We start from the raw sequence: 27724 nt of genomic DNA, 5'->3' as shown, positions 1-27724 counted from the left end.
TGTCTACACTTTTTTCCTTGTAGTTGTAGAATTAATAAATTAATTAATGTGCATGATTTTTTTTCTAATATAATTAAATACATCATATTTATTTTCCAGAATTGAAAGGGTCATAGGTAAAAATACAACAGTGAAAATGGTTCCCATCAAGATTGTTCACTCTGAGAGCCATGCAGAGAAGGAAAATCGCCAAAATTTGTTAAGTAACATAGAGCCTCCTGCCTTACCGATTGGTTTAGAGAAGGACCAGATTAAAACTCTGAGTACGTCTGAGCAGTCCTATTCTCGCTTTTGTGCTTATACGAGGCTAGATCCAGAGCGTGACGTTGAAAACAAAGCAGCTGGTTCCCAACCATCAAACTCACCTGAGAACATCTTGAAGGACTGTAATTTCACCAACCTTTCAGTAAGCTATGTGAAGGCCAAAGAGAAGACTCTTGACGATCTGAAATCAGAAGAACTGGCCAGAGAGATTATAGGGAAGGATAAATCACTAGCAGACATTTTGGATCCTAATGTAAAATTGAAAACTGCCATGGACTTAATGGCTGGAATCTTTCCCAAAGATGACCATCTCTTAGAAGATGCACAGCAGCGGAGGAAGCTCCTTGCTAAAGTTCCCTCTCCCAAACTTACAGAGGAAAAGTACGTAGAGTGTCTTGTCTTATATGTGTATTCATTTATTGTTTATTTAATAATAACTTTAATAATAATAACTTTATTTTTCTATACCGCCATAGTCAGGTGACTTCTAGGCGGTTCACACTGTAAGAAGGCTGGACATTCAGCGAATAACAAGGTCACAATACAATACAATAAGTCAACATACAATACAATACAAGACAAAACAATACAATACAGTACGATACAATACAATGAGTGTATACAACACAGTACAATATAATACAACGAGTCTAAATATACTACAATACAATAAGTCAACACCATACATAAGTCTAATACAGTATCGTACAATGAGTCTAAATATAATACAATAGTGAAGAGGGGAAAGTTACAGATTGGGGTTCAATGGGTAATGAGTAACTGAGTATTTCTTTAGAACTTCCATTTGAATTGGAGTACTATGGATAGCGAATATCTGAGTACATGAGGGGCATCTTGAGAAAGAAAGAAAGGCGTTTAGAGGGAGGGGAGTCCTAGTGCGGGAGGGGACAATTTTAGTCCGTGAATTTTTCGAATAGGGCGGTTTTGATCGATTTGCGGAATGCACTGTCAAAGCTTGATTACCACTATTTCCTACAAGGTTCTTATTGCCTCAATAGCAACTTTTCTTCTATGTCATATTCTTTCGTACTACTGTCTTTCAATGAAAGTTGGAAGGAATAACAGGAAACTAGTTTGTAGATGGATTGTGAGATAAAGTCAGATGAAGAAAGCCACTAAAGTTGTTTTGTTTTTAATTTTGTCTTCTTGGACACACTGCATAGCCCAATCTTTTCTTTCAGGAGCAAAAGGAGATCATTGTGAAGGAGAGAGACATTAATGACTTGGATTCAGATAAATAATAAAACAGTTCAGATGTGCCTGAGGAATACATATTCAAAGTGATTTAAACAGCCAGGAGAGGATCCTGGTTATTTAAATTGTTTGGTTGGGGTTAAGTGGGGTTATTCAATGGCACTTAACTGGACAGTACCGCTGAATATTCCCACTAACTGACCATCCCTTAACCAGTGAGCTTAGGGATACAGTTTGGGCGAAGCAGCAATCTAGCAAATTAGTGGCAATATTCAGTCTGCTAACCAGTTAAGTAACTATATAAAGTTAGTATAGACTTATAAGTGCATTCACTTTGCAGCTCCTCAGAATCTTTCCTCTCTTATCCCTCCCTATACTTCTCCCTAGAAATCCTGTTTATTGGGCAAGTCTCTCTTATCCATACTCTTCTCCTCTACTGCTAACTCCAGACTCTCTTGCTGCACCATACCATCTGGAACAGACTGCCTGAGTCAGTATGTCGAGCTCCATTCCAGGCTAAAAGGCCACTTTTTTGAGGTTGCTTTTAACTCCTAACCCCCACTCACTTGTAGAGCACCCATGCCTGAGAAACTCCCTGATCCCCCTACTTGTTCTATTTGTCTGTTTTGTTAGATAGTCCCCGCTCAGTAGAGCTTACAATCTCTTGAAAGTTTTAATTTACACCACAAATGAAAGTGTCCTCCAATGCATCTGATAATATAGGAATCTTTATTCATCCAATGACATAAAAATACATCCAACGACTCAATGACTCGACATGCACATGTTTTGGCCAACAGGCCTTCCTCAGGAGTATATAAGTAAGTATACGGACATATAAAAAACATCAAAAGCATCATATGAAATACATACATAAAAAATTATGAATAAAGTAAAAATGAAGAATGATTCATGTACATGAGGTAAAAAAACTTAAAAATACATATATGTCATCAATACGTAGGTTAATGATTAAATATTGAACAATGCAGCTATGTTGATAATTAAATTTATCAACAAATATAATGTAGTGAAATTTGTCACCAAATGTAATGTAATAAAATATGTAATCAACAACTACTATAACCATAAAAACATACAATAAAATCAATATTAAAATTAAGAAAACCCAAATGGAAACCCATAGAGTTTAATTTATAAATAGCAAACATCAAAAACACATTAAAAGGGGAATGTGAGTCAACATAAAAACTATTACTAAAAACTGCATCAGGCATTAGAGCCTCATTTGCCATAGTATTTTTGGAAAAAGTAAACAAGCGATTCACATACACCCTTTCCACTTTACTCACTATTTTATAGACCTCTATCATATTGTCCTTGAACAGTCTCTTCTCCAAACTGAAAAGCCCTAGTTGCTTTAGCCTTTCTTCATTAGCAAATCATTCCATCCCTTTTATCATTTTTGTCACCCTTCTCTACCTTTTTTATTACAACTGAAACAGATCCACTGTTTCCCGAGTCAGTCCTGGAGGTACCCTTTTGCCAGTCAGGTTTTCAGGATATCCATAATAAATATGCATGAGATTGATTTGTATATACTACTGCCATTGCATGGAAATCTCTTTAATGCATATTCATTATGGATATCCTGAAACTCTAGGATCAATTTGGGAAACCCTGCACTAATCAGCGTAACCTATGAATTAGCGCTAGTTATTAATAATAATAATAATAACAGCTTATATACCGCAATACCGTGAAGTTCTATGCGGTTTACAAAGATTAAGCAAAGGTACAAATTGATTGACTTTAAGAGGGGAGGAAGAAAGAGGGTTAATGCACATTAAGTTGAATTGTCATGCATTGAAATTTTTAAGATATATTAATGAATGTGCAGCTCTGTTACTGAACATTGACTTCATTTTTTGGTAATGACTTTTAGTGCAAAAGGTTTCCACAGCACTTTGCATTGGGTAGTACAAACTACAAGTATAAATCGATAGTCATAAGAATAGCCTTACTGGTTCTGATCAGTGGTCCATCAAGGCCAGAATCCCTTCTTCACGGTGGCCACTCCAGATTACAAGTTGACAAAAACCCTAAATAGTAGCAACATTCCTTGCTACCAATTCAGGGCATGCAGTGGCTTCCCCCATTTCTGTCTCAATAGGTGACTATGGACTTTTCCTCCAGGAACTTGTTCAAACCTTTTTTAAAACCAGCTATGTTAACCATTCTTACTACATTCTTTGGCAATTTTGATCCAGAGCTTAATTTTTTTCCAAGTGAAAAAATATTTCCTCCTATAAGTTTTAAAAGTATCTCCCTGTAACTTTGAGTATCCCCTGGTCTTTGTCATTTTTATTGACGTAAAGAATCGATCCACATGTACCCATTCTACACAACTCAGGATTTTGTAGATATCAATCATTTCTCCCTTAGCTGTCTCTTTTCAATACTGAAGAGCCCTAACCTCTTTAGTCTTTCCTTATACAAGAGGAGTTCCATCCCCTTTATCATCTTGGTCACTCTTTTTTGAACTTTTTCTAGTTCTGCTACAACTTTTTTGAGATAACGCGATCAGAATATAGCACAATACTCAAGATGAGGTTGCACCATGGAGCGATATAGAGTTATTATAACATTCTTAGTCTTGTTTACCATCATTTTTCTAATTATTCCTAGCATCTTGTTTGCTTTTTTGGTCGGTGCCGTACATTGGGCAGAACGTTTCAACGTATTGTCTACAATAATAATAATAACAATAATAATTTTATTCTTATATACCGCCAAAGCCATGAAAGTTCTAGGTGGTTTACAACAAGAAGTGCTGGACAATCAGCGAAGTGGTCACAGTATAAAGTCATCGAATACAAGACATGATAGTTCGAAGCAGTTAACAAGAGGTGCTGGAAATCAGCACTATACAAAGACATCTAATACAAGCTTACAGAATGGAAGAAGTGAAAATCTAAAAAATTTCTTAGGTTGCAAATCGGTTAAACAAATTCATTTTTACTGATTTTCTAAAATTAAAGTAGGATGAGGAATGCGGGATGATGTTACCCAGCCAATCGTTCCATTTACCTGCCTGAAAGGCGAGAGTTCTGTCCAGAAATCTTTTGTAGTAGCAGGCCTTTATTGTTGGATAGGTGAACCGATGAATTTTACGTGTGGGCCGAATAGAAATATCCAGATTAAATTGAGACACCAAGTATGTGGTGGCCAGGCCAAATATTGATTTAAAACAGAGGCAAAAAAATTTAAACAAAACTCGTGCTTCCAGGGGCAGCCAGTGAAGTTTTTGATAATAGGGGCTTATGTGTTCCCATTTCTTCAGCCCAAATATCAGTCGAACTGCCAAGTTTTGGATAACTCGGAGTCTTTGAAGGGTTTTTTTGAAGGATCCCAAGTAAATGATGTTGCAGTAATCGAGCATGCTCAAGATGGAAGATTGGACCAATAAACGGAATGATGCTGCATCAAAGTATTTTCTGATGGTTCTGAGTTTCCTTAGTGTCGAGAAGCACTATTTAATTACCCCTCCCTGAAATCTTACCAATACAAAAAAATTTTAGATAGAATGTTATCTTTCCAGGCAGCTAGGCTGAACACTTGGCTTGGAAAACCCATACTTGAGGCCACTACATACACAGGCTTTAGAAAATCCCTGAAAACTCGATTGTTTAACAAATTCTAAATGACCAACCTCCTCTTCCTCGCTACGGCACTCTTCTCTACCTCGCCTCCCCAATTCTAGATTTGAGACTAACTCTTACCCTCTCTCCCCTTGTATAACACGTCCTGACAAAATGTATCTTTATTGTAAACCACTTGTATCCTATGTACTGACAAAATGTATCTTTATTGTAAACCGTTTGTATCCCATGTACTGTAAAAATGTATCTTTACTGTAAACCGCTTTGAACTTCACGATATAGCAGTATATAAGAAATAAATTATTATTATTTCTAACCAGTAAATCTGTGTGACGGTCCAGAGTCACTCCCAGAATTTTTTATGGAATAGACGATGGGGAAGACCTGACCATTCAAGAAAATTGATGAGTCTTTAATTTTACCATTCGGGCTTGCCAAGAAAAATTTGGTTTTGTCTGAGTTTTTCAATTTAAAGTCGATCATCCATAATTCAATTTGCTTTAATATGGATGATAGTTGATTCTTTGTCTCAGAAGACAGGGCAGTAAGGGGAATAACTATGGTGATATCATCTGCGTAGATGTAAAATTTAACTTTTAAGCTTTGCAGTAGGTTCCCCAATGAGGCAAGGTAAATGTTGAATAATGTAGGAGAAAGGGGAGAGCCCTGCGGAACTCCACAAGAGTTTACCCAGCTGCAGGATTGTTTATTATCACTATAGACTTGGTATGATCGTTTGCTCAAAAAACCCTGAAACCATTTTAACACATTGCCTTAAAGACCAATTGTCTCCAAACAGTCAATCAGAATAGCATGGTCGACCAAATCGAAGGCGCTGCTTAAGTCTAATTGCAGAACTAATGCGCTTGTGCCTTGACTGAATAAGGTATGAAGGAAATCTAGCAATGATGCAATGACTGTTTCTGTGCTAAACCCCAATTGAAAACCTGACTGATTGTCTTGTAGAATGCTAAATTTGTCCAGATATTTAACTTATTCCTGGTTGACCAAGCCTTCCATCAGCTTAATGAATAAGGGGGTGCTCACAATAGGTCTGTAATTTGATGTCAACTGGATAGATTCCTTATGATTTTTTTACGATCGGTGTGATCAGAATCTGGCCTAGATCCTCAGGAAATGTACTGGTTAGTAATAGAGAGGAAAGCCAATTGTATAGCTTGGCTTTAAAAGTGACTGGAGCGACTTTCATAATATTTGGAGGACAGCAGTCTAATCTACAATAGGAATCAGCATATTTAATGTAAAATTTGCAGAATTGCTGCCAGGATGGAATAGTAAAATTGTTCCATGACATATCTACCCTGCGTTCATATTGGGCAGCTGGGTAGTTCAGACGGTTGGTCGTGACGCCCATTAGTTTGGATCTCAAGTTATTGATTTTGTTGTTAAAAAAATTCGGCCAGAGCATCTGCAGATGGTGGGGGATCTGAGGTAGCAAAAAACAACTCGGAAATGTGAAAAGCTATTAATGTTAGAACAAACACTTTCACCAATGCAATATAATGTCACAAAACTCAGTGCTGCTGCAGTTTCAATAAAGGGAGTTTTAAATGACTGGAGGAAAAAGCCTCAGACTGGAACCCTTCCACCACCACAATGGTGGTCCAAGGTGGTCAGGCGAACACCTCACTGGCAAAAAAACCTCCAGACCGACTCCCAATAGTAGTCAACTTGAAGCAGGGCTGTTGTGCAAAAGATAGAGGAAATATCCACTTATCTAATTTGTTGATCGGTACACCAACGATGGCCAGAGTTTCACATATCTGCTGCCTCAGGGTGTAAAGTGATCCCATCAAACTTTAAGCTGGGCGCAAACCGCATCTCAAGATCAAAAGATTTGAGGTAGAACAGGTAAAGGCCTGAATATCATAAAGATTGTTGACTAGTTTAAAGAGATTTCAACTATTAGTGTTCGGTGAGCCAATTTTTGGGCGTAAGAGTTAGTGCGTTTTTTTTGGTTATTAGTTTTTTGTATTCATTTACTTTTAGTCTCCAATTCAATCTCCCTTCACTGCTCCCTGATTTCAACCATAGTCTTTCGAATGACACCCAGATCTTTTTCTTGGGTGCTGACTTACAAGGTGGACCCTAGCCTCTGGTAACTATGATTTGTGTTATTTTTTCCAATATGCATCACATTGCATTTGTCCACATTAAATTTTATGTGCCATTTGGACACCCAGTTGTCCAATTTCCTAAGGTCTGCCTGCAATTTTTTACAGTCTGTATGTGTTTTAACTACTTTGAGCAATTTAGTGTCATTTTCAAATTTAATCACCTCACTCATTCCAATTTCCAGATAATTTATAATAAGTTAAATAGCACCTGTCCCAGAACTGATCTCTGCAGCACTCCACTACTTACCTTATTCCTTTAAAAAAATGGACATTTAACCCTATTCTCTGTTTTCTCTCCGATAACCAATTCCTAATCCAGAAGTAAAAATTACCTCAAATCCCATGACTCTTTAATTTTCTCAGTAGCTTTTCATGAGGAACTTTGTTAAAAGCTTTCTGAAAATCTAGATACACTATATCAACTGGCTCACTTTTATCCACATGTTCATTCATACCTCTAAAGAAGTCAAGCAGATTGGTGAGGCAAGATCTCCCTTGGCTGAACTCATGCTGACTCTGCCCCATTAAATCATGTTTATCTACGTATTCCACAATTTTATTTTTTATTATAGTTTCCACTGTTTTACCCGGCACTGAAGTCAGGCTTACCAGTCTGTAATTTCACTGATCTCCCCTGGACCCCTTTTTAAAAATCGGTGTAACATTGGCCATCCTCCAATCTTCAGGTATTACAGATTATTTTAGTGACAGGTTACAGATCAGCAATTTCATATTGGAGTTCTTTCAGTACCCCGGGATGTATACCATCCAGTCCAGGTGATTTATCACTCTATAACTTGTCAATTCGGCATAGTACATCTTCCAGGTTCATTGAGATTTTTTTTTTCAGTTCCTCCACATCACCCTTGAAAACCATTTCCAGTTCAGGTAGATCTCTTACATCTTCTTCCATAAAGACCAAAGCAAAGAATTCATTCCATCTCTCTGTTATGACCTTATCCTCCCTGAGTGCTTCGTTTGATCCTTATCTGATGGAGCTAAAAAATTGTTACTATGAGCTTTTGCCTCTTTAGCAAGTTTCTCTTTGTATTCTTTTTTAGCTTTCTTTATCAATGTTGGGAATCTACCTTGCCAATGCTTAAGTATCTTCTTATTTTCTTCATTTGGATCCTTTTTCCATTCTTTAAAGGACGGGGGGGGGGGGGTTTCCCTCTAATAGCCTCTTTTACTTCACCTTTTAGCCATGCCAGCTCTCATTTCCTCTTCTTTACGCCTTTGTTAATACATAGAATACATCTGGTCTGGGCTTTCACAGTGGTATTTTTAAATAATGTCTACACCTGGTTTACAGTCCTAACCTTTACTACTGATCCTTTTAGCTTCTTTTTAACCATGTTTCTAATTTTATCGTAGTCACTGTTTTGAAAATTAAATGCCGCTACAGTAGATTTCTTTAGCGATGTCACTTCAGATATCAGCTCAAATTTGATCATTTTATGATCACTGTTTCTCAATGGATCCAAAACAATTACCTCCCATACTATGCCCAGCAGTCCACTAAGGGCTAAATCTAAAATAGTCCCCCCCCCCCCTTTTCGGTTAATGGACCAGTTGCTCCAAGAAGCAGTTATTTATGATGTCTAGGAATTTTACCTCCCTAGAACACCTTGATGTAACCTTTATCCAGTCATTGCTGGGGTAATTGAAATCACCCATTATACTTTTGCCCAATTTGCCAGCTTTCCTGATCTCTGAAAACATTTCTTCATCTGTCTGCTCATTCTGTTCCGGGAAACGGTAGTATAACCCTACCTGTATATTCCTTCCCTTCACACATGGAATTTCTATCCATAAGGATTTCACACTGCTGTGTCATGCAGAATGTTTATTTTGTTTGATTTAATTCTCTATTTTAACATATAGCACAACCCCCTCCCCTCAAATTTGATTTACTCTATCCTTGTGATATCATTTGTACTCAGGTAACACAGTGTCCTATTGATTTTCTTCCTTCTACCAGTTCCCTTTACATGTGTTTGTGATAAACTGCTCTGTGGCAAAGTTTTGAACTTTTTGGTGCATGGGCTTGTATTGTCCATATCCTTTTCATTTAATTTGGTGTTTAAAGTTTCGCTTCTCATTTGGAGGACTTCTCTCAGTTGTTTCTTTCCTTTTCCTTTTTTTTTTTTTTTTTTTTTGGGGGGGGGGTTACCCACATCATATTTTTCTTCTATATCTCAGCGTCATTTCACAAGTTTTGCAATAAATGTGAATACAAGACTGCCACCCACTGGGTAAGGTTACAGATTTCTACCTACCATTGCATTATTTCACATCATTTTATTCATTCACATTCATTCAACATATTTTCAACACTTGATGTTTTTTTTTTTTTTTTTTTTTTTTTTCTTTGTTTTTTTTTTTTTAGTTCAATAAATTTTATTCAGTATTTTAAAAAATACAAGGAGCAATTCAAATACATAAAAGTAGTATAACATTTTGCATTAATATACAGTTAATTATAAAGGCCCATATTATTAAGAAAAGCTCAGAGTTGTTTTTGGATTTGTTTGTGGTGATGTATGACAATAGAAAGTGAAATAGGACAAAGTAAAAATTGAAAGAGAGAGGAAAAAAGAAGAGAGAAAGAAAAAAAAATATATATATATATAATTTTTAAAGAGAGGAGAAGACAGGAGTGTCTACATAGTAGAATGTACATATGAATCTAAAAATGACCAGGGTGATTTTTTGTTTTTCCAATTCATGGATTTATGGAGTGAAATTTTATTTTCATATGCATATGATTCAAATCTGTGGTACATACATAGAGAGTTCCACCAAAAAGTATAATCTAATAACGAAGATGATTTCCAATTTTTCAGAATATGCATGAGAGCAGTCACAAACATGGTATCAATAAGTTTAGGAGGACAATTTGATTGCGCGAAACAGGGGTGTTGAGATCGAAGGATTATAATGTCCATAGAAATCTCTTCTGAGCAGTTGGTGATAGATTGTATGGTATTCCAGATTTTGGACCAAAAAGAACGGACCAGAGTACAATGGAAGAACATATGATCAAGAGTTCCTTCCTCTTTCAAACAGTTCCAGCAGATAGAATCTTGTTTTAATTTGGCTTTCCACTTACGAAATGGGGTCCATATTGCATTCCACATTACAAAGAGCATTGACTGTGAAACTCTAGAAGATAAAAGTGGGCGATTTGTTGAAGACCAAAAGAGTTCCCAGTCAATGTCAGAAAGTGGAATGGTTATTATATTATCCCAGTGTTTCATAGCATGATATGAGAAAGTGAAGGATTGGTCTCTTAGAATATTATAAAAAAAAGATATAGCTTTCCCTTTTGATAGAGACCGTAAAGACCAATGGTAAATAGTATTTTTAGAAGATATGAAGTCATATTGTATCTGTACAGAAGACAGTATTTCACTGAGTATGATCCATTGTGAATAAGCAGAGGATGTTAGTAGGTATGTGGAGCAAAGTATATCAAAAGGGATTAGTTTATTAAGAGTATATAATTGATGAACAAACCATATACCTGTCCGTTGCCACCGTTTCCATGAAAGGGATTTGCCTTGGTTTTGGATATTGGGATTGTTCCAAAGGGACATGAATGGGCTAACACTAATTGAGATATCAGCTATTTTATCTAAATGATGGAGAGCATGCTGCGTTGAATTCAAAAGAGAGTATTTTCTCAAATGTCTGGGTATTGGTATCGTTAATAGGCAAGAGATGTGTAAAGGTTTGCATAGAAAACATTCCATTTCATACCAATTAGGAGGGTCTTGAGAGAAGGAGTCATTGACCCAGTAAGCTCCATATTTAGTTAATGAAGCAATATAGTAGTGGTAGAAATCTGGAAAGTTAAGACCACCGTTAATTTTAGAGGCCTTCAGCTTGGCTAGAGCAATTTGGGGTTTTTTCTTGTTCCATATAAATTCAGATAGCTTCTTATTTAGCCAATGGAAAAATGATTTCTGGCATAAAAGAGGAAGCATTGAGAGGATGTAATTAATTTGAGGTGCTAGGGTCATTTTGATGGATGATATTCTACCCCACCAAGACAAATAAAGTGGAGACCACCTAGATGTAGTGTTAAGAACTAAATTTTTGATTTTGGATATATTAAGATCTTGAGCAAAGACTGGATCTTTGTGTATTAAAATCCCTAAATATTTCACAGCTTCATTTGACCATGTGAATGGAAAATTAGCCAAGTCTGATTGAAGAATGTTATTGTTCAGAGGAAAGATTTCTGATTTCTCCCAGTTTACAGAATATCCTGAGAAGCTAGAATATTGTTTGATGATATGTATAAGATGAGGGAGAGAAGATTGAGGGTTCCTTAGAAAAATTAATACATCATCAGCATATGCTGCTAGTTTGAAGTCTCTATCAGGGGAGGGAATACCATTAATTAGCGGGCATTGTCGAATAGCAGAGAGAAGAGGCTCCAACACTAAATTGAACAATAGTGGTGAGAGAGGACAGCCCTGTCTAGTGCCTCTGTGAAGGGGAAATTTATTGGATAAAGAGTTATTAATTAGAATACGAGCATTAGGACTATAATATAATGTTTTTATCCATTTCGTGAAAAATGATCCAAAGTTATACCATTTTAGGACACTGAAAAGAAAAGACCACTCCACTCGATCAAAGGCTTTTTCAGCGTCTATAGCTAGGCCTATTATTGGGTCTGTCAATGTTTTAGCATGTGCATTCACGTGGTGAAAAAGTCGTAGGTTATCTCCTATATATCTTTGTTTAATAAATCCCGTTTGGTCTTTGTGTATAAGATGTGGAATCACTTTGGTGAGTCTTAATGCAAGTAACTTTGCCATTATTTTATAATCTAAGTTAAGGAGAGAGATGGGACGGAAGTTTTTGACCAAGGTAGCGTCTCTGTCAGGTTTAGGGATTACAACGATGGTGGCTTCTGTGAAATTAAATTGTTTATCTGGAGAGGAGTGGAGGAAATCATAGTATGTAAGGAGATGAGGAGCTAAGATGTTTCGAAATAGTTTATAAAATTCGTTAGTAAAACCATCCGGACCTGGGGCTTTTCCAGTCGGTAGGGAAGATATAGCAGTTTCTATTTCTGTTATGGTTATCGGAGAATCTAGTTCTAATTTAACAGGCTCCGATATGGTCGGGTGAGATAAGGAGGAAAGAAAAGAGTCTATATCTGATTCAGGAGCCACAACTTCAGACTTATATAATGAAGTATAAAAATTTTCAAATTGAGAAGAAATTGAAGATCTGGTTTTGACTAATTGTCCTAATGAATTTTGGATAGATGTGATATGTAATCTTTTGGATTTAATTTTAAGGTATCTGGCCAGTGGACGACCCATAAGATTATCTCCCATATAATGACCAGAATTGGAAATGAAGATATCTCGTCTGGCTGTGCATGAAACTAAAGTATTATATTCATATTTAAGTTTTTGGATATGATGGAGAATAGTTGGGTCATGTAAGTGATTAGACATATGTTGTATTTCTAATGTTTTAATAGCGTTTTCTAATTCTTTTTCTTTTTTCATGGACTGTTTTTTTTTCCAAGAGGCAATTTTTATCAATTCACCTCTAAGGGTTGCTTTATAAGCTTCCCAGATTATGGAAGGACAAACTTCAGGATCTTTAGAGTTATTTTCGAAGAATTCTAATGTAAATGAGTTGATTTTTTCAACAGTTTCTTCATCCAAGAGTAAGGCGTTGTTTAGTCTCCAAGAAGGAGATTCATTACGTGGAGCCGAAATAGAAATATATAAAGAAATGGCAGCATGGTCCGTAAGGGAGATTGGATGTATACTAGTATTAGTAAGGTCATGAATGAGAGAGGAGGATATAAGAAAGAAATCAATTCTCGAGTATGTATTATGCGGTGGTGAAAAATGTGAATATTCTCTACCTTTCGGGTGAAGTAGTCGCCAAGGATCTACAAGGGAGAAAGCATCTTTTAGGGCCTGTAGAGCTGTGAAAGACTTGGTCTTGGATGGTTTACAGGAAGAAGATCTGTCAATATATAAGTCTTGGATTTGGTTAAAATCTCCACCCAATATCAGAGAACAAGAACTGAATTCAATTAGTGCTAGTTGAATGTCTCTAAAAAAATCCGGGTGATCTTTAACCGGGCCATAAATATTGAGAAGAACAAAGTCTATTGAGTGCAACGCAGCATGTACCAGACACCATCTTCCCTCTGTGTCTGTTTTAATTGAATGAATAATGGGAGAGAGTTTATCTTTAAGAAAGATTGAAACACCATTTTTCTTTTGATAAGTCGCAGGGGAGTATATATGAGCAGAGTATCCCTTTAGTTGAAATTTCGTGGCGGCAGCAGATGGGAGGTGGGTTTCTTGTAATAAAATTATGTCTGGATGTTTATTGGACACATAATTGGATATCTTTTTTCTTTTAATGGGATGATTCAGGCCATTCACATTAAAGGAAAAGACATGTAGGTCAGCCATAATATATGATTTGCGTTAGAGAGATATGCAGTATATCACTTTTGTCGAGAGAAGATATCTGATATATTAGTGAGATAAGGTAGACACTCCTGTCTAATAAGAAAAGTAGAAAAGACATTAAAATAAGAAAGAAGAAGTTGATGTTTTGATATAACATTTGTCACAGCTTCAATATACATATTTATACACTTCTGTTTCATCACTTTGTTGTCATCTGATTCTCTTTATGCACAGAGAAATATATATATTTACAATATCTTTATATATATATATATATATATATTACAAAGCCGCGCTAGGGCATTAACGCGCAGAATAGTGTGTGTTAAATTGCCGCACGTGCAAGCCTCTACCGCCTCCTTTGGAGCAGGCGGTAGATTTCCAGGTAGTGCGCGCTAATCCGGTGCATATGTTAAAACCGCTAGCGCAGCTTTGTAAAAGAAGCCCATAGTGCTACCTCATTTTTATGGTTTATATCTCTGTTTATATGATTTTAACTCACCATGATACTGATATTTGTCATTATCAGTATTTGTTAATGTTTGTCCCTCAGATAGTTTTTGTACCCCTGAGGCAGGCACCTGTGCCGAAACAAGAACCGCGTCGAGTCTGCAACACAGATTGTATTTGATAAAAGATATTTCTATTGACTTTTTAATAAATATTTATTTTATCCTTGGTTGATATGTACAGTTCCATCCCCCCTCTATTATTGTGTGTTAAATGTAGGAAAGACATATTTGTATGCTGATTAGGAAGTAAATATTCTGATTCTCTACCAGGAAAGAAGAGCAAAGCATGCCTTCAGCAATCTCCCTGACAACCAGCTCTGCCTACTACAGCACATCCGCCCCCAAGGCTGAGCTCCTTATTAAAATGAAGGACTTACAGCAGCAGCAGCAACAGCAGCAGCAGGCCGAGGAGGATTCTGAAGAAGAATTAGATCATGATCTTTCAGAAAAGAAGGTAAATAGCTCCTTTCAGTGAGGAGCGGTGATGTGTATGGGGGGGACTACCCTGGGCGCCGTCTTGATAAGGGCGCGGCACCCTCCCTCCCGCTCCTTCCCCCCCTCACTGCTTCCTTTCCTCATACCTCTAACGTTCCTAGCAGCAAGCAGCAACCCCTAATCTGCTCTTGCGCCTGCGTCAGCTCTTCTTCTGACATCACTTCCTGGACCCACACCTAGGAAGTGATATCAGGGAGAGAACCCCAACAGCAGGTTGGGGGTTGCTGCTCATGCCATGAATTTTACAGTGGTACTGGGGAAGGGAAGTGGCATGCACTCGTGACAGTTGGGGGGGAATGGGTGGGGAAGGAATGTGTAAGGATGGAGGTGGGGTGCCACCACCCTGGGCACATCTCACTCTCACTATGTCACTGGTGTGGAGATTTGTGTCCATAAACCATTCTGCCACCAAGAAGCATGGATTCCATTGCTCAAATCATGGCCAAATGTTTGTTTATTAAAATTTGATATATCGCCATAGCAAGGTGGTTTACAATACAATATATCAAAAGAAAAGAATTCCATTAAATGAAGAATTGACCTGTCTAAAATAGAAATATAATTTTACGTTGCTGTCTCTGCAAATATTGGGTTACCTAAGAAAAGGAGATAGTTAGATGTACTTCATAGTGTTTTGCAAGAGGTAAGTTTATTCGCTCTAGGATAAAACAATAAAATATATTTGGAGCACAAGGGCATAGAGTTATCATTACCAGTCACAGCTTTTCATCCCCCCTTATTAGTCAGCCTGGTCCTTAAAAGCTTGTTCACGTGTCTGCTAGTTTTATTTACCTCCTAAAGGCTTCTCTTTCACACAGATTTATACTCACCAGAAAAACTGGAGGTTTCACCTAGAAACTGGATAACGATAATCTTTTATTTAATTTTTCCTTGGACATGGGAGGAAGGAGTTGGAAGGGCCTCCTTCCACCTACAAGAGGCTGACCACCTCGTCTGTCTCTGTTCCCAAATGTGGAGGCAGCAGTGGTCAGCCCAAGGCTACTATATTTTTAGACATACAGTGGCAAATTCTATAAATGGCGTTCCAATTGTAGGCAACGGTAAATGTTCTACTGCTGTCGAACCAACCAATCAGGACGCACGTTTTAAGAAAAACCACCCCGAGATGGGTTGCCTATATTGTAGGTATTTTTGCAAGCCTAGGGAGGCACGTAGAACTGCCTAAGCTCGCCCAAGGCTAGGCATGGGCTTGGTTTCACCCATAAGTCGCCTTAGGCAAGCTTAGGCAGCCCTAAGCATCTCCCTAGGGCTGTGATAGGTGCCTGAAATATAGGAAAACAAAATGTTGGTCTACATTTCAAATAGACGCGGCCATTAAGCTGATCGCTGCAAGGGCATCTCCCTGCCACGATCAGTATAGCAGCCGTGGCAGAGAACATATCACCCCCGTGAAGACGACTGGCAGGAAGGATGCCCAGTCCCTCCTGCCGGAACCACTGAAGCCAGCCCCCCCATCCCTGAATGTCCGCGGCAGGCAGAGTGCCCAATTCTTCCTGCCACCACACCCTCCTCCCTCCTCCCCTGACACATCCCCCAGCAGGAATTATGCCCACTCCCTCCTGCTGGATCCCCCCTTGCAGGCATACCCCCACCCCAAGCCCACCCAGACCCCACCAGTACCTTTTTTTTTTGTTGGCTGGCTGTAAGGATGCTTACTTCCTCTGGCCGGCAGGCCTGCCTCCACAGAATGGCAGGCCTTCCCCTTCCCGGTGCATCGTGGGATGCACTGGGGAGGGGCCTAAGGCCCTGACTGGCTAGATCTCTTAGGTCATTCCTATGGGAGGGACCTTAAGCGTCTGGGCCAATCCAGGGTCTTAGGCCTCTCTAAGGTGGCGTGGAATATTTTGTACAAAACTCAGCAAATCTGGCCTTATGAGCAATGCATATCCCCTGATATAGGAATGCTTAGCCTGCTGCTTCTGGTTTTGCTTCATTATTTCTTTCTGGTTTTATTTTCACAGCAAGAACTGATAGATAGCATTAGCAGAAAGCTTCAAGTGCTGCGCGAAGCCCGGGAGACTCTTTCGGAAGACATTCAGGCGAACAATGTGCTTGGAGATGAAGTGGAGGCCATTGTGAAAGACGTGTGCAAACCCAATGAGTTTGACAAGTTCAGAATGTTCATCGGAGACCTTGATAAAGTGGTCAACCTGCTGCTGTCACTCTCCGGTCGACTGGCCCGGGTGGAAAATGCACTGAATAATTTGGATGAAAACGCTTCTTCTGAGGAACGGGTAAAGAAAATCTTACAAAGATTCCAGAAGTTTTAGGGAAACTGAATGTATTGGTGATCTTTCCGATCTCTTCCAAAGAGCCAACCTGGTACAAAGTAAAGGGAATAGATAGATATGGTTTGCTAATACATTGATCAGGGTCCTTCCCATAGTTTCAGTGATGTCTTCAGTCGAATACTGAGCAATAGGGGTGGACATCCAGAATGTTTTCATTTTGGATTTTCAAATGAAAGCGAACATTATTAAGAGTATGTTCTATACACACTTAGGCCTCGATTCTATAAACAGCACCTAAGACATAGGCACCGAGGGATGCGGTGCCTATGTCTTAGTTAGGCGCCATTTATAGAATCATGCCTAGCGGCACCTAAAATTAACTTATGCCAGGGTTTTCTTGAACTAAATACCAGAACCTACACACAAAACATGCCCAAGATTCACCCATGATCTGCCCTTAACCACACCTGTACCTTGGGCTGGGCGCATATCTAAATTAAAACTCATTTTTTTAAAAAGTAGGTGTCGGCGGGTGCTTATGAGGGTAGGTGCTGGAATCACGGCTACAGCATGGCACCTAGCAGTGCCTAAGGTCATAGTAGGCATAGTTAGGGGGCGGAGATGACCTTAGGTGCTATTTGTTGCGATTCTTCCAAAAACGTAGGCGCCAGAAATGTAGGCCTTTAAAACCATGGCTTACATTACCAGTGCCTAAGTTTTTTCTTAGGCACCAGTAGCCATGATTTGGTTAATGGCACCTAAGCATGATTGACAAGTGGCCGGTGCCATTTTTTTAGCTGCTGGCTGATTTAGGCGATGTTTACAGAATCTAAGCCTTAGTGCTTATCTTCCCAGTGCTAGATTTTAGGCACTCTTTATTAAATTACCCCCTATGGGGGAAATTCTATGTTTGGCACCCAAAAAATTGATGTGGAAAAAAATGCTTAGCGCTATTCTATAAACCTTAGGTGCAGTTTAAAGAATTGGTGCTGGAACCTGCGACTAAATGTAGACTTGGCCATTTACATCAACTAAAACCTGATGTAAATCCCAGTGCCTAGCTTAAGTGCAGATCAGGCGTATTCTATCATTTTTGGAATGCCCATGGTCCTCCCATGGCCACACCCCTTTTCAGTTCCATGCACTAAAATTTAATACATCTCTTCATAAAATACACCTAAAAAATGCATGTGCCAATCAGTGTCAATAATTGTTAGTGGTCAATTATTGATGCTGATTGGCTTATTAATCAAGTTATGTGTGTAAATTGGGCACCCACCAGCGTTCCCGCTAAGCTGCGCTGGGGTGCGCTGGCGCTCAAAATATTACCTCGCAGCGCACAAGTTTCTCGTCACAGCGCACACAGTGTAGAGCACAGTTCTTCAACCGCCGGTCCGCAAACAAAATCTTGCCGGTCCGCGAAGGATTCGGTCCCCGCCGCAACGAAAGGCCGGCGTCAGCTGACTTGCAACTTCCTGTTGTAGTCGCTGTGCCGGGACTCCTGCCTTCGCCGGGACTCCTGCCTTCCACCGCGTTTGCCTCCTGCCTTGTCTCCGCACCTCCAGACCAGCAGCGGCAGCTGTGTATGCTTTTAACTTCGGCACAGAGCTGCCCCTAATCAATAGTTTAGCGCGGTTTCATAAGGCAGCCGCGGGGCCTTTGCTAGGCCGGCCCACATCGCATCATCGAAGCGGGCCGGCTATCAAAGGCCCCGAGGCTGCCTCATGAAACCGCGCTAAACTATTGATTAGGGGCAGCTCTGTGCCGAAGTTAAAAGCATACAGAGCTGCCGCTGCTGGTCTGAACTCTTGGGCCGCTGAAGGAGGGCAAAAAGCAGCTGTCCTGGAGGTTTCCCTTCCTCTCGCCTTTACAGGTTCCTTTTTTCCACCTTTTTTTTTTTCCTTCAAACGGCAACGGGCCCCAGCATCGACATCAATCAAGTAAGTTCCACTGTCAATCAAGCGGTTCTGCTCGGCCAAAGCTTCCCCTGTGACATGAGCCACCCTCAGGGGAAAGAAAGTGACCCACAAAGGTGAGGGGAAGGGGGGCAGATGATGGAAGTTGGGGGGGGGGAGAGAGAGAGAGAGGGGGCAGATGATGGAATGGAGGAGAGGAGAGAGAGAGAGAAGGGGACAGATGAGGGAAGTGAGAAGAAGGGAGAGAGAGCAGAAGGCAGATGGATGTCAGTTGAGAAGGGAGAGCAGATGCTGAATGGAAGTGGGGAAAGAACACATACTGGATGGAAGGAGGAGATAAATAAAGGGGGAAGAAAATAGTAAGATAATGGAGGGGTGAGGGAAAGGGGTGACAAGCTGTGTGTAGACACAGTGAAAAGAGGGAAATGGGACTAAATAGTAAGAAAGAATTTAATTTAGATGGAGGCAGAAAATAGAGAAGGAAGACCAGAGAAGAAAAGGGAAGAGAGAGCAGAGAATGATCAGATCTGAGTGGAGGAAATGAGAAGAGAGATATGCTAAAAACCACAGGGGGGAGGGAAGGATAGAGATGCCAGACCATGAGGGGAACAGAAGGAAGATGATGGATGCTAGACCAAATTGGGGGGTGGGGGGGGGCAGGAGGAGAGATGGCAGGGAAAGACAGACAGTGAATGGAAGGGGCAGATGCTGGACTGAAGAGACAGAGAAGGTTATCATGCTGCTGTACCGGGCCATGGTACGCCCTCACCTGGAGTACTGCGTCCAGCACTGGTACTTTAAGAAGGACACGGTACTACTCGAAAGGATCCAGAGAAGAGCAACTAAAATGGTTAAGGGGCTGGAGGAGTTGCCGTACAGCGAAAGATTAGAGAAACTGGGCCTCTTCTCCCTTGAGCAGAGGAGATTGAGAGGGGACATGATAGAAACATTCAAGGTACTGAAGGGAATAGACTTAGTAGCTAAGGCAGGGAGAACGAGAGGGCACTCTCTAAAGTTGAAAGGGGATAGATTCCATACAAACGTAAGGAAGTTCTGTGGTAGAAAGCAACATATTTATTTGGCTCATAACTTGCTGGCGCCCGATATTTTTAGCTCACAGTGAAAAAAGTTTGCTCACAACACCCGCCCGCTTAGAGGGAACACTGGCACCCACCCAAATTTGCATGCACAACTGAAAGCGCCTCATATGGAATCCAGGCTATATGTGCATAGTGCTCACTCCTGTTAGCGGATGACATTCGTTTCAAATGATAATCTGTACCTACTGAGTACCACACAGCAGAGCGGGGTTGACAAAATAGTAAATTAACCCACCGGTTATCTATCTTTATCAGGGCCGCCATCAGAAATTTCTGGGCCCCTTACTGAGCAATCCTATTGGGCCCCCCACGCACCCCTTCCCCCCCCCCCCCGACACCCCCCCTTCTTCCATGGGCCAAATACACACATACTTTTCTGCTAATGCTCCACCTAAGCCAGTACCTTAAAATCTTCTCACGTCCATTGGGTGATTTGGCATAGAGGAGATATTCATAAAAAGAACGTCCGTCAAGATCTTTACTCATAGACTGTGCCATTTGCTTTAAATTATCTTCCATCATTAATCCAAATTGCATGATTCTTTCTCTGTCTTTGTCCTGAATGGCATCTGGCCACATTGCTGGATCCTTCCAGTCAACAAATTTATGAGCAGGCGCGGAGAACGCATTTTTAAACAAATGTAGTTTATCCTTGTACTCCTTATGTAATTTTAATCATCTATGGATATGTTTGTATGTTTATTGTTCAAATGGTTTTATTTATTTCCCCAAATTTATTTTTGTTATACGCATTGAAAATATTTGATATTACGTTTAAATCAAAATCTCAATAAACTTGAAACGAGTGCCCGTGAGATTGTGGGAGGGTTAAATACTCAGAAGAATAACAATTTACTTAAAGTTTTTGCTACGCCAGCTTTCTGGTATCTTTACATACAGTGGCGTACGTAGCATATGTAACACCCGGGGCCTATCATTTTTTGCCCTCCCCCCCATCTGTAAGAAAAACATGATTTTTAGTAACAAACCACACGTCACACATGAGTACCTAGGAAAAGGCAGCATCTTACATATTGCAGTGAGCAGTACATCAATACACCCATTGTAAAACTAAACAAGCCAGACCAGCACAGATCAATCCTACACCGTCAATCCTAACAGAAAACCATGTCTTTCGAACACACAGAACACAGAAAACACCTTCGCCTAGTATGGAATATGTCATCACAAACTAACCCCTCACTCTTTTACAAAACTGTAGTGTGGATTTTAGCCACGGTGGTAACAGCCCTGACGCTCATAGAATTCTGAGCATCAGAGCTGCTACCACCACGGCTGGCGCTAAAAAACGCTCCACAGTTTTGTAAAAGGGGGGATAAAATAGAAATACACAGTTTCAACGCTCTAGCTCAGAGGTGCCCAAACTTTTTGAGCTTGTGAGCTACTTTAAAATGACCAAGTCAAAATGATCTACCAACAATAAAATTAAAAAACACAAAGCATACTATACGCTGAGAAAATGTTAATTATCATTCCTATTCTGGGTTTTTTTCAAAGAGGTCAAGGCAGATGACTCTATGCATTGTCACCTCAGTAGCAACCATACAAAAATAGACAAATATACCCTCCATCCTTTTTATTAAACCACAATAGCAGTTTTTAGCGCAGGGAGCTGCGCTGAATGGCCAGTGCTGCTCTTGACACTCATAGGCTCCCTGCGCTAAAAACCACTATTGCGGTTTAGTAAAAGGGGACCATATTGTAAAATATAGTCAGCAGATATAAATTCAGAACTGTGCATAGTAAGTGAAGGGAAGTTTTCATCTCTGGGAATTTACCAGTTAACTATTAAGTTATTTGGGCAAATTCCTTTGAAAACTGTGGTAATACTGCCTCCACTTTGCTAAATTTAAAATAAAATCATTTTTCCTACCTTGTCTGGTGATTTCATGAGTCTCTGGTTGCACTTTCTTCTTCTGACTGTGTATCCAATCTTTCTTCCCTACTTTCAGCCTGTATGCTTCCTCTCCTCCACACCTCATTCCCTCCCCCCAACTTTTTCTTCCTCTCTTCATGCCCCCTTTCTTTTTTTCTGTTTCCCTGCCTGCCCCCCTTTCTTTCTTTCTCCCTGCCGTTCCCCAAGCCACTGCCACTGCCGCTGCCATCGGGGAACAGGACCCACCAATGGATAACAGGCCCCAAAGCCGATGCCTTGACGCATGCTCTCCCTGCTTTGGGCCGATCAGTCTTCCTCTCCCCGACATCAATTCTGCCGTCGGAGAGGAAGTTCCGCCCAGCCCGGCAGCGATTGGCTGGCCCGAACTTCCTCTCCGAGTGCAGAATTGACGTCGGGGAGAGGAAGACTGATCGGCCCGATAGATTAGATCGCCAAGACAAAATGAGTCCTGGGTGATCGACTCACTTTGCCTTGGCGAACTACTGGTGCCCCTGCCTTAGAACACTGCCTAGGACCCTGGGGGAGCCCGGGCCCCCTGTCAGCTCCGGGCCCCTGAATGCAGGACTGGTAGTACTGCCCTGATGGCGGCCCTGATCTTTATAACCAATATGCTTGAGAAATAGATGAACCAGAAGTGGTACTAATCTGATGACTAGTTAATTAAAAAGATGGGGGAGTAAGGCTCATTATACACAGAAAGCCTTCTGTTTCCAAATTGCACAGTTTCAAGTTAGTTGCAGGGCGTCATGGCTGGGAGAGGCATCCTTTAGGTACTCTTAGGGACCGATATTCAGCCAGGCTGACTCCCATGGACAGTGCTGAGCCTGGATATTGAATGCTAGGCCATTTCTGGTGGTCAGCAATGAATAGCCAGTTTACGTTTGGCTGTGTAGTTGGCTGGGTCGATATTCAGCGCTGGTTGGCTAAGTTTATAGTGGCCAGAGATCGACCAGCTATTTATACAGCTCTATTTAACCACTAAACTTAGCTGGCTAGCGCTTTAAATTTTGCAGATTACTGTCTAAGTCACATGACATAGCCTACTATCAGCTAGCTGCTAAGAGCTAATATTCAGTGGCAGTGGTGTAGCGAGGGAGGTTGGCACTTGTGGCGGTGACACCCGACATTGTTGTGCTGTGCGCCTCCCCCCCCATTCTTCCCCACTGCATGGGCGCACGCCCCCCCTTGTACCTCTTGAAATGTTCGCTGGCGCAAGCAGCATCTTCCACTCGCTGCTCGTGCCAGCATTGGCTCCCTTCTGATGTCACATCCTGGTCCTGTGACCAGGAAGTGATGTCAGAAGGGAGTCTGCATGAGCAGCGAGTGGAAGATGCTGCTCGCGCTGGTTAACATTTAAAGAGGTGTGGGGGGGCAGAGGGCAAGAGAGTTGCCAGCACCCCCCCCCCCTGTGAAGATGGCACCCAATGCAATCTGCCTCCCTGCCCCCTCCCCTTACTTATACCACTGTTCAATGGCCATCTCATGCAAAGGCAGCTTAGGCAGCTTAACACTATTTAAAGAGCCAAGAGACGTTCCTGGCTGGTTAAATAGCTCTGAACAGTGGACGGTTAATCTTTTCTTTTTTATTCTCATTTGGCCTGGGATGTGAAAAAAGAAGAATGTGGCAGGGAGATTTTAGGGAGAGAGTGAACAACTGAACAGAGGAAGACTCAGCACTGGAAAGGAAGTGGATGCAGGAAAATGACAGAGCTGTTGAGAGGGGTGTCCCAAAAAGGCTGTTAAACCGAGGAGAGGGCTATAAAGTACACAGAAATAGTGGGTTCTGTGAATAGTCTATAAATGTATATCTTTATTTGCTTTCAAGCGGACACTGATGGAGAAGCAGAAGCTGCTCACTCGACAGCACGAGGATGCCAAGGAGCTGAAGGAGAATCTGGATCGCAGGGAGCGCATTGTCTTTGACATCTTAGCGAGTTACCTGAACGGAGAGAACCTAGCTGACTACGAGCACTTTGTGAAGATGAAGTCGGCTCTTATCATTGAACAGCGAGAGCTGGAAGACAAAATCAAGCTTGGGGAAGAGCAACTGAAGTGCTTAACAGACAGTCTCCCTCTCGACAGGACCAAATAAGAAATGGTCTGAGAGCTAAAACAGTTTGCATTAAGGACTGGTTCTCGTATACAGAGAAGAGAAACAAGAGGAAAAAGACTATCACAGTAGCAATAATTTGTTGTTTTTATTTTTTTTTATTTTGGCTTGTTTGAATGATGTATTTAATTTTTTAAACACTATTTTAATGCCGCAGCATAAGCTCTTGTGTATATTTCTCCCTGAGCATTTATGAATTTCCCACAAAGGGGAGACAACCGAATGTAAGCTGAAAATTCACTTTTATTGTAAAGTCCTGTTATAGAGGGAAGAAAAGTTATAGTTGTATCTTAAGCTCTAGATACATCTTACAGAGACTTTATAGACTGCCTTAATGCCCCTTCATCAGTGACTAATAGCATAGAAGGTGCTCAGGGGGCAGGATTTTAGTTTGGCAGCTAAATGCACATTGCAGGGGATTTAATTTTATTTTAATCTGTCATTATGCCCCTGCCTGCTGGGGTGCAGTTCTTCCATAAACCCTATTGTACCATAAAACAGTTTGTGGTTTTATTTATCCCTTTTCTTTCATGTCACCATACAGGGAATGGCAATAAAACAGCTAGTTGACACAAAGTCAAAACATGATCCTAAACATAAACCAAATGCATTAAGGTGAAGGGATGCACTTAAAAGTAATCTGGTTCGAGCACAAATAAATAGCAATCTGGAATAGCGTTTTTCTCTTTAGCAAACTTGACCCCATGCACTTTGCACTTGTGGAACCCACATGCCCACCTCTAGGTTGGAAGCTTGAGATTAATGTGGAATGCGTCCTGCATGATGCCTGCTGAATGTGATATCAGAAAAGGAACAGTGTTATATATTTATTACCCAGGGCAGACTGAGAGGCAGGACGTGGTGCGCCCAATCCACTGTTGGTGTTGGTGCCAGCACCCAGCAGTTCTCCAAAATGCCAGCATCACATTCCACCCCAAAGCAATTGTGCTCTTAAAATAATATCCTTTTAACGTGACTTATGTTTTTTTGGTAGTTCAGGAAAAAGAAATTCAGAAATTAGCATCTTTTTCATACCCCATCCCTAACCCACTTCCTCCATCATGCACATTACTGCCTTGCATGAATCTCTCCCCTAGCCCACTATAATAAGCACATAATTTACCTCTGGTATGTTGAAAGCAATTAAGACATTCAACCTGCCATAGTTCTGCTATATAACTGCAACCTACCTGTTCCCCTGGGAGCCCATAATCATGGGACAGGTATTTTACACGATAACTATATTTTATGTATGATGTATTTTTGGTGTGGTTGTTTTCTAGTTACGGGAGTGATGAGATTTTTTTCTGTTTTATATCATCGGAGCAATTTTTTTCACTCTTCATTTTCCTTATAAATGATGTGGTGCAAGGCATTAACTGCCTTTTCCATTTTTTTTAAATCTAATTTCAGCATCACAATATTGCATTCATAGTTATACACATTAGTATTTGTTCAGCTCATTTCATGAACAAATTATTTTCCATCTTCTTAAGGTCTAGGCTTCAGATATGCAATTACCACGAAAACCTTTTTTTTTTCTCTATTTTGGACTCATAAACTGCGTTGAAGTTGAGACGCCATTCATAACAAAATCTTCCCCAAATCAAAAGCTTAATAGAAATGATTCCCCATGAGTCCAGCTCTTCCCCATTAATTTCATTACTTTGAATTTTGAAACTGCAGAACATTTGACCTTCAGAGGGGTACCAAATCCAGAGAATCAAAATTTGATTTAGCACAGGTTGACAAAGTAAATGCTCCGATGCTCATAGGAATTCTATAAACTTTGGAGCATTTAGCACATGTAAAAAAAAAAATCTCTAGTGCAGCCTGATAAAAGAGACTGTTAATGTTTTTTCAATGCAGAACAAAAATCTGACAGCTACACTCTTATCTAATGGGCCATATGGTACAACTGGTAGGGTGCTTGCCTACTGTACCCAGAACCTGAGTTCAAAACCCACCCTGGGATCTCTGTCCAACTCAACCTTCTATCCCACATTTGTTTGGTAAATGAGTTCTCATTCTTAGGGTAGGGGAAGATGGGACTTGTTAGTTGTATACAAGGGACTCCCTTCTTACCTAATGCACAGTGCTTTATTTGACAACTAAATTTTGCAAGTCTTCTGTTATTAACAGCAGATGGAAGTCCTCCATGCTGTTTGGGACCCGTGAGCACACTTGAAACTGAATAATTCTGCCTGGCAGCTGCAAACACTTAGTTCATTTATGATAGCGGTGTTCTGTGCTAGCCAGCTGCTCGGCATAAACAGCCTAGAAGAACAGGTGTTGGGCATTTAAGCAGTAAAAGGGGAGATCAGTGGGTGCTAGAGAAAAACAAACACAAAGCAAACATGATTGTGGCATATGGCAGAACTTTACAAGGCGGTCAAAACGGCTCAGGAAGGGGCAAGAACAAAATCACTGCAAATATATGTGCGCAAGCCCTCAGTAGATGTCTGTATGTGCGTATCGTCAATCACCGTACCTCCCATGTTATGGTATGTGATACACCAGCAGAACTGTTACATTCCATTGGAAATTATCTTAGCTAAGCTGCAATGTTTGGTCTGCCCTGTCTCTGCAGCTTTTTGTAGTGTCTTACTTTTAATACTGTGGTTATGCTAATGCCAAGTGTATGTGACATGTGAATCCTGATATTTCAATATGCACCTGTTAAAAAAGTCAGTACTCTAATATTATTCACCATTTATTACACTGAGAACACATCAGCATTTTATCCTGTTCACATGGTGCTGTGTATTGTGCATCCTGTCTTATTTAACCAACATGCTCATAGATCTCTCTTAAAAGGTGAAAAGTCTTTTTAAGAGAGAGACCTATGACTGTCAGCACTATATGTAAATTTTTAAAAAAATAGTTATATGGCATATTTTGTTTTTAGACCTGCTGTTAATCTGTGTTAGGCATCTATTGGTTCTGGTTCGGGTCCTCTGTATAGTAAAAAATTATCTGTAGGGCTTTCTCATTACTGCCCAATGTGAAAATGTGTACAGGTTTCCAGCCTTGAATTATATAAAGATCATTTTGCTTGACTTTACAAAAATTAAATCCTTCAGTTGCTGTTTCAGGATATTGTGTTTTTGGTACATTTCATTTGAGTGATTCTATAATTCAAGGGTTTTGGGGTTTTTTCTTGATGTTTGTGATTATGTAATACAGATGATATTTGCTGGTTGGGCATTTTTAGCTTGATGAAAAAAGAACCATCTTACCTTACAATATATGTAAGGTTGAGTGTAAGTTCAGATCCATTGGAATGAATGTCTCCATTGGCCTGCGAGCAGGAGTTGAGTCAGAGGCCGAAAGATAACATTTAAGACTGGCCATGACTCTGGGTGTTGCTTTCAGAGCTCTGCAATTGTTTGAGAATACAGGTTGGTCAATAATAGCAAAGATAAAAACCATTTCAAGGGAGTGTAATAAAAAGCAAATGTAAATATCAGCTTGAGAAATGACATTTAAGCTAGTCTAATATGTTAGGTAGGAAATCCAACAGTAGAGGAATTGAAGGAAGTCTGAATGAATAACACAGGATATGTTCACTCCCTTGACATTTAGAATGCCTTGAAAGTGTTCATACCCTTAGAAGTCTAAAAAATACAATTCAGAATGCGTAACCTTACACTATCAACATGAAAGAACAATATTAGAAATATCCAAAAAGTAATTATGAAACTGAAAAAGCCT

The 27724-nt window shown here is 40.2% G+C and overlaps 1 protein-coding gene across 3 annotated transcripts in view; it reads left to right on the top strand.

The window, feature by feature from the left end:
- The window catches only part of SHROOM2 (shroom family member 2), a 290675-nt gene extending 263568 nt beyond the window's left edge, over positions 1 to 27107 (top strand). For all 3 annotated transcript variants that reach the window (XM_033948357.1, XM_033948356.1, XM_033948358.1), the window contains 4 exons: positions 100 to 645; positions 14490 to 14673; positions 16697 to 16969; positions 23726 to 27107. In XM_033948357.1, the coding sequence (XP_033804248.1) occupies positions 100 to 645; positions 14490 to 14673; positions 16697 to 16969; positions 23726 to 23992 (1270 nt within the window). In that variant the 3' untranslated portion in view covers positions 23993 to 27107. The remainder of the gene's footprint in view (positions 1 to 99; positions 646 to 14489; positions 14674 to 16696; positions 16970 to 23725) is intronic.
- The last annotated feature ends 617 nt before the right edge of the window (positions 27108 to 27724 follow it).

The sequence above is a fragment of the Geotrypetes seraphini genome, chromosome 6, assembly GCF_902459505.1.
Source record: "Geotrypetes seraphini chromosome 6, aGeoSer1.1, whole genome shotgun sequence".
Classification (NCBI taxonomy): Eukaryota; Metazoa; Chordata; class Amphibia; order Gymnophiona; family Dermophiidae; genus Geotrypetes; species Geotrypetes seraphini.
The sequence above is the reverse complement of the archived record's forward strand: the minus strand, read 5'-3'. Positions and strand labels throughout refer to the sequence as shown.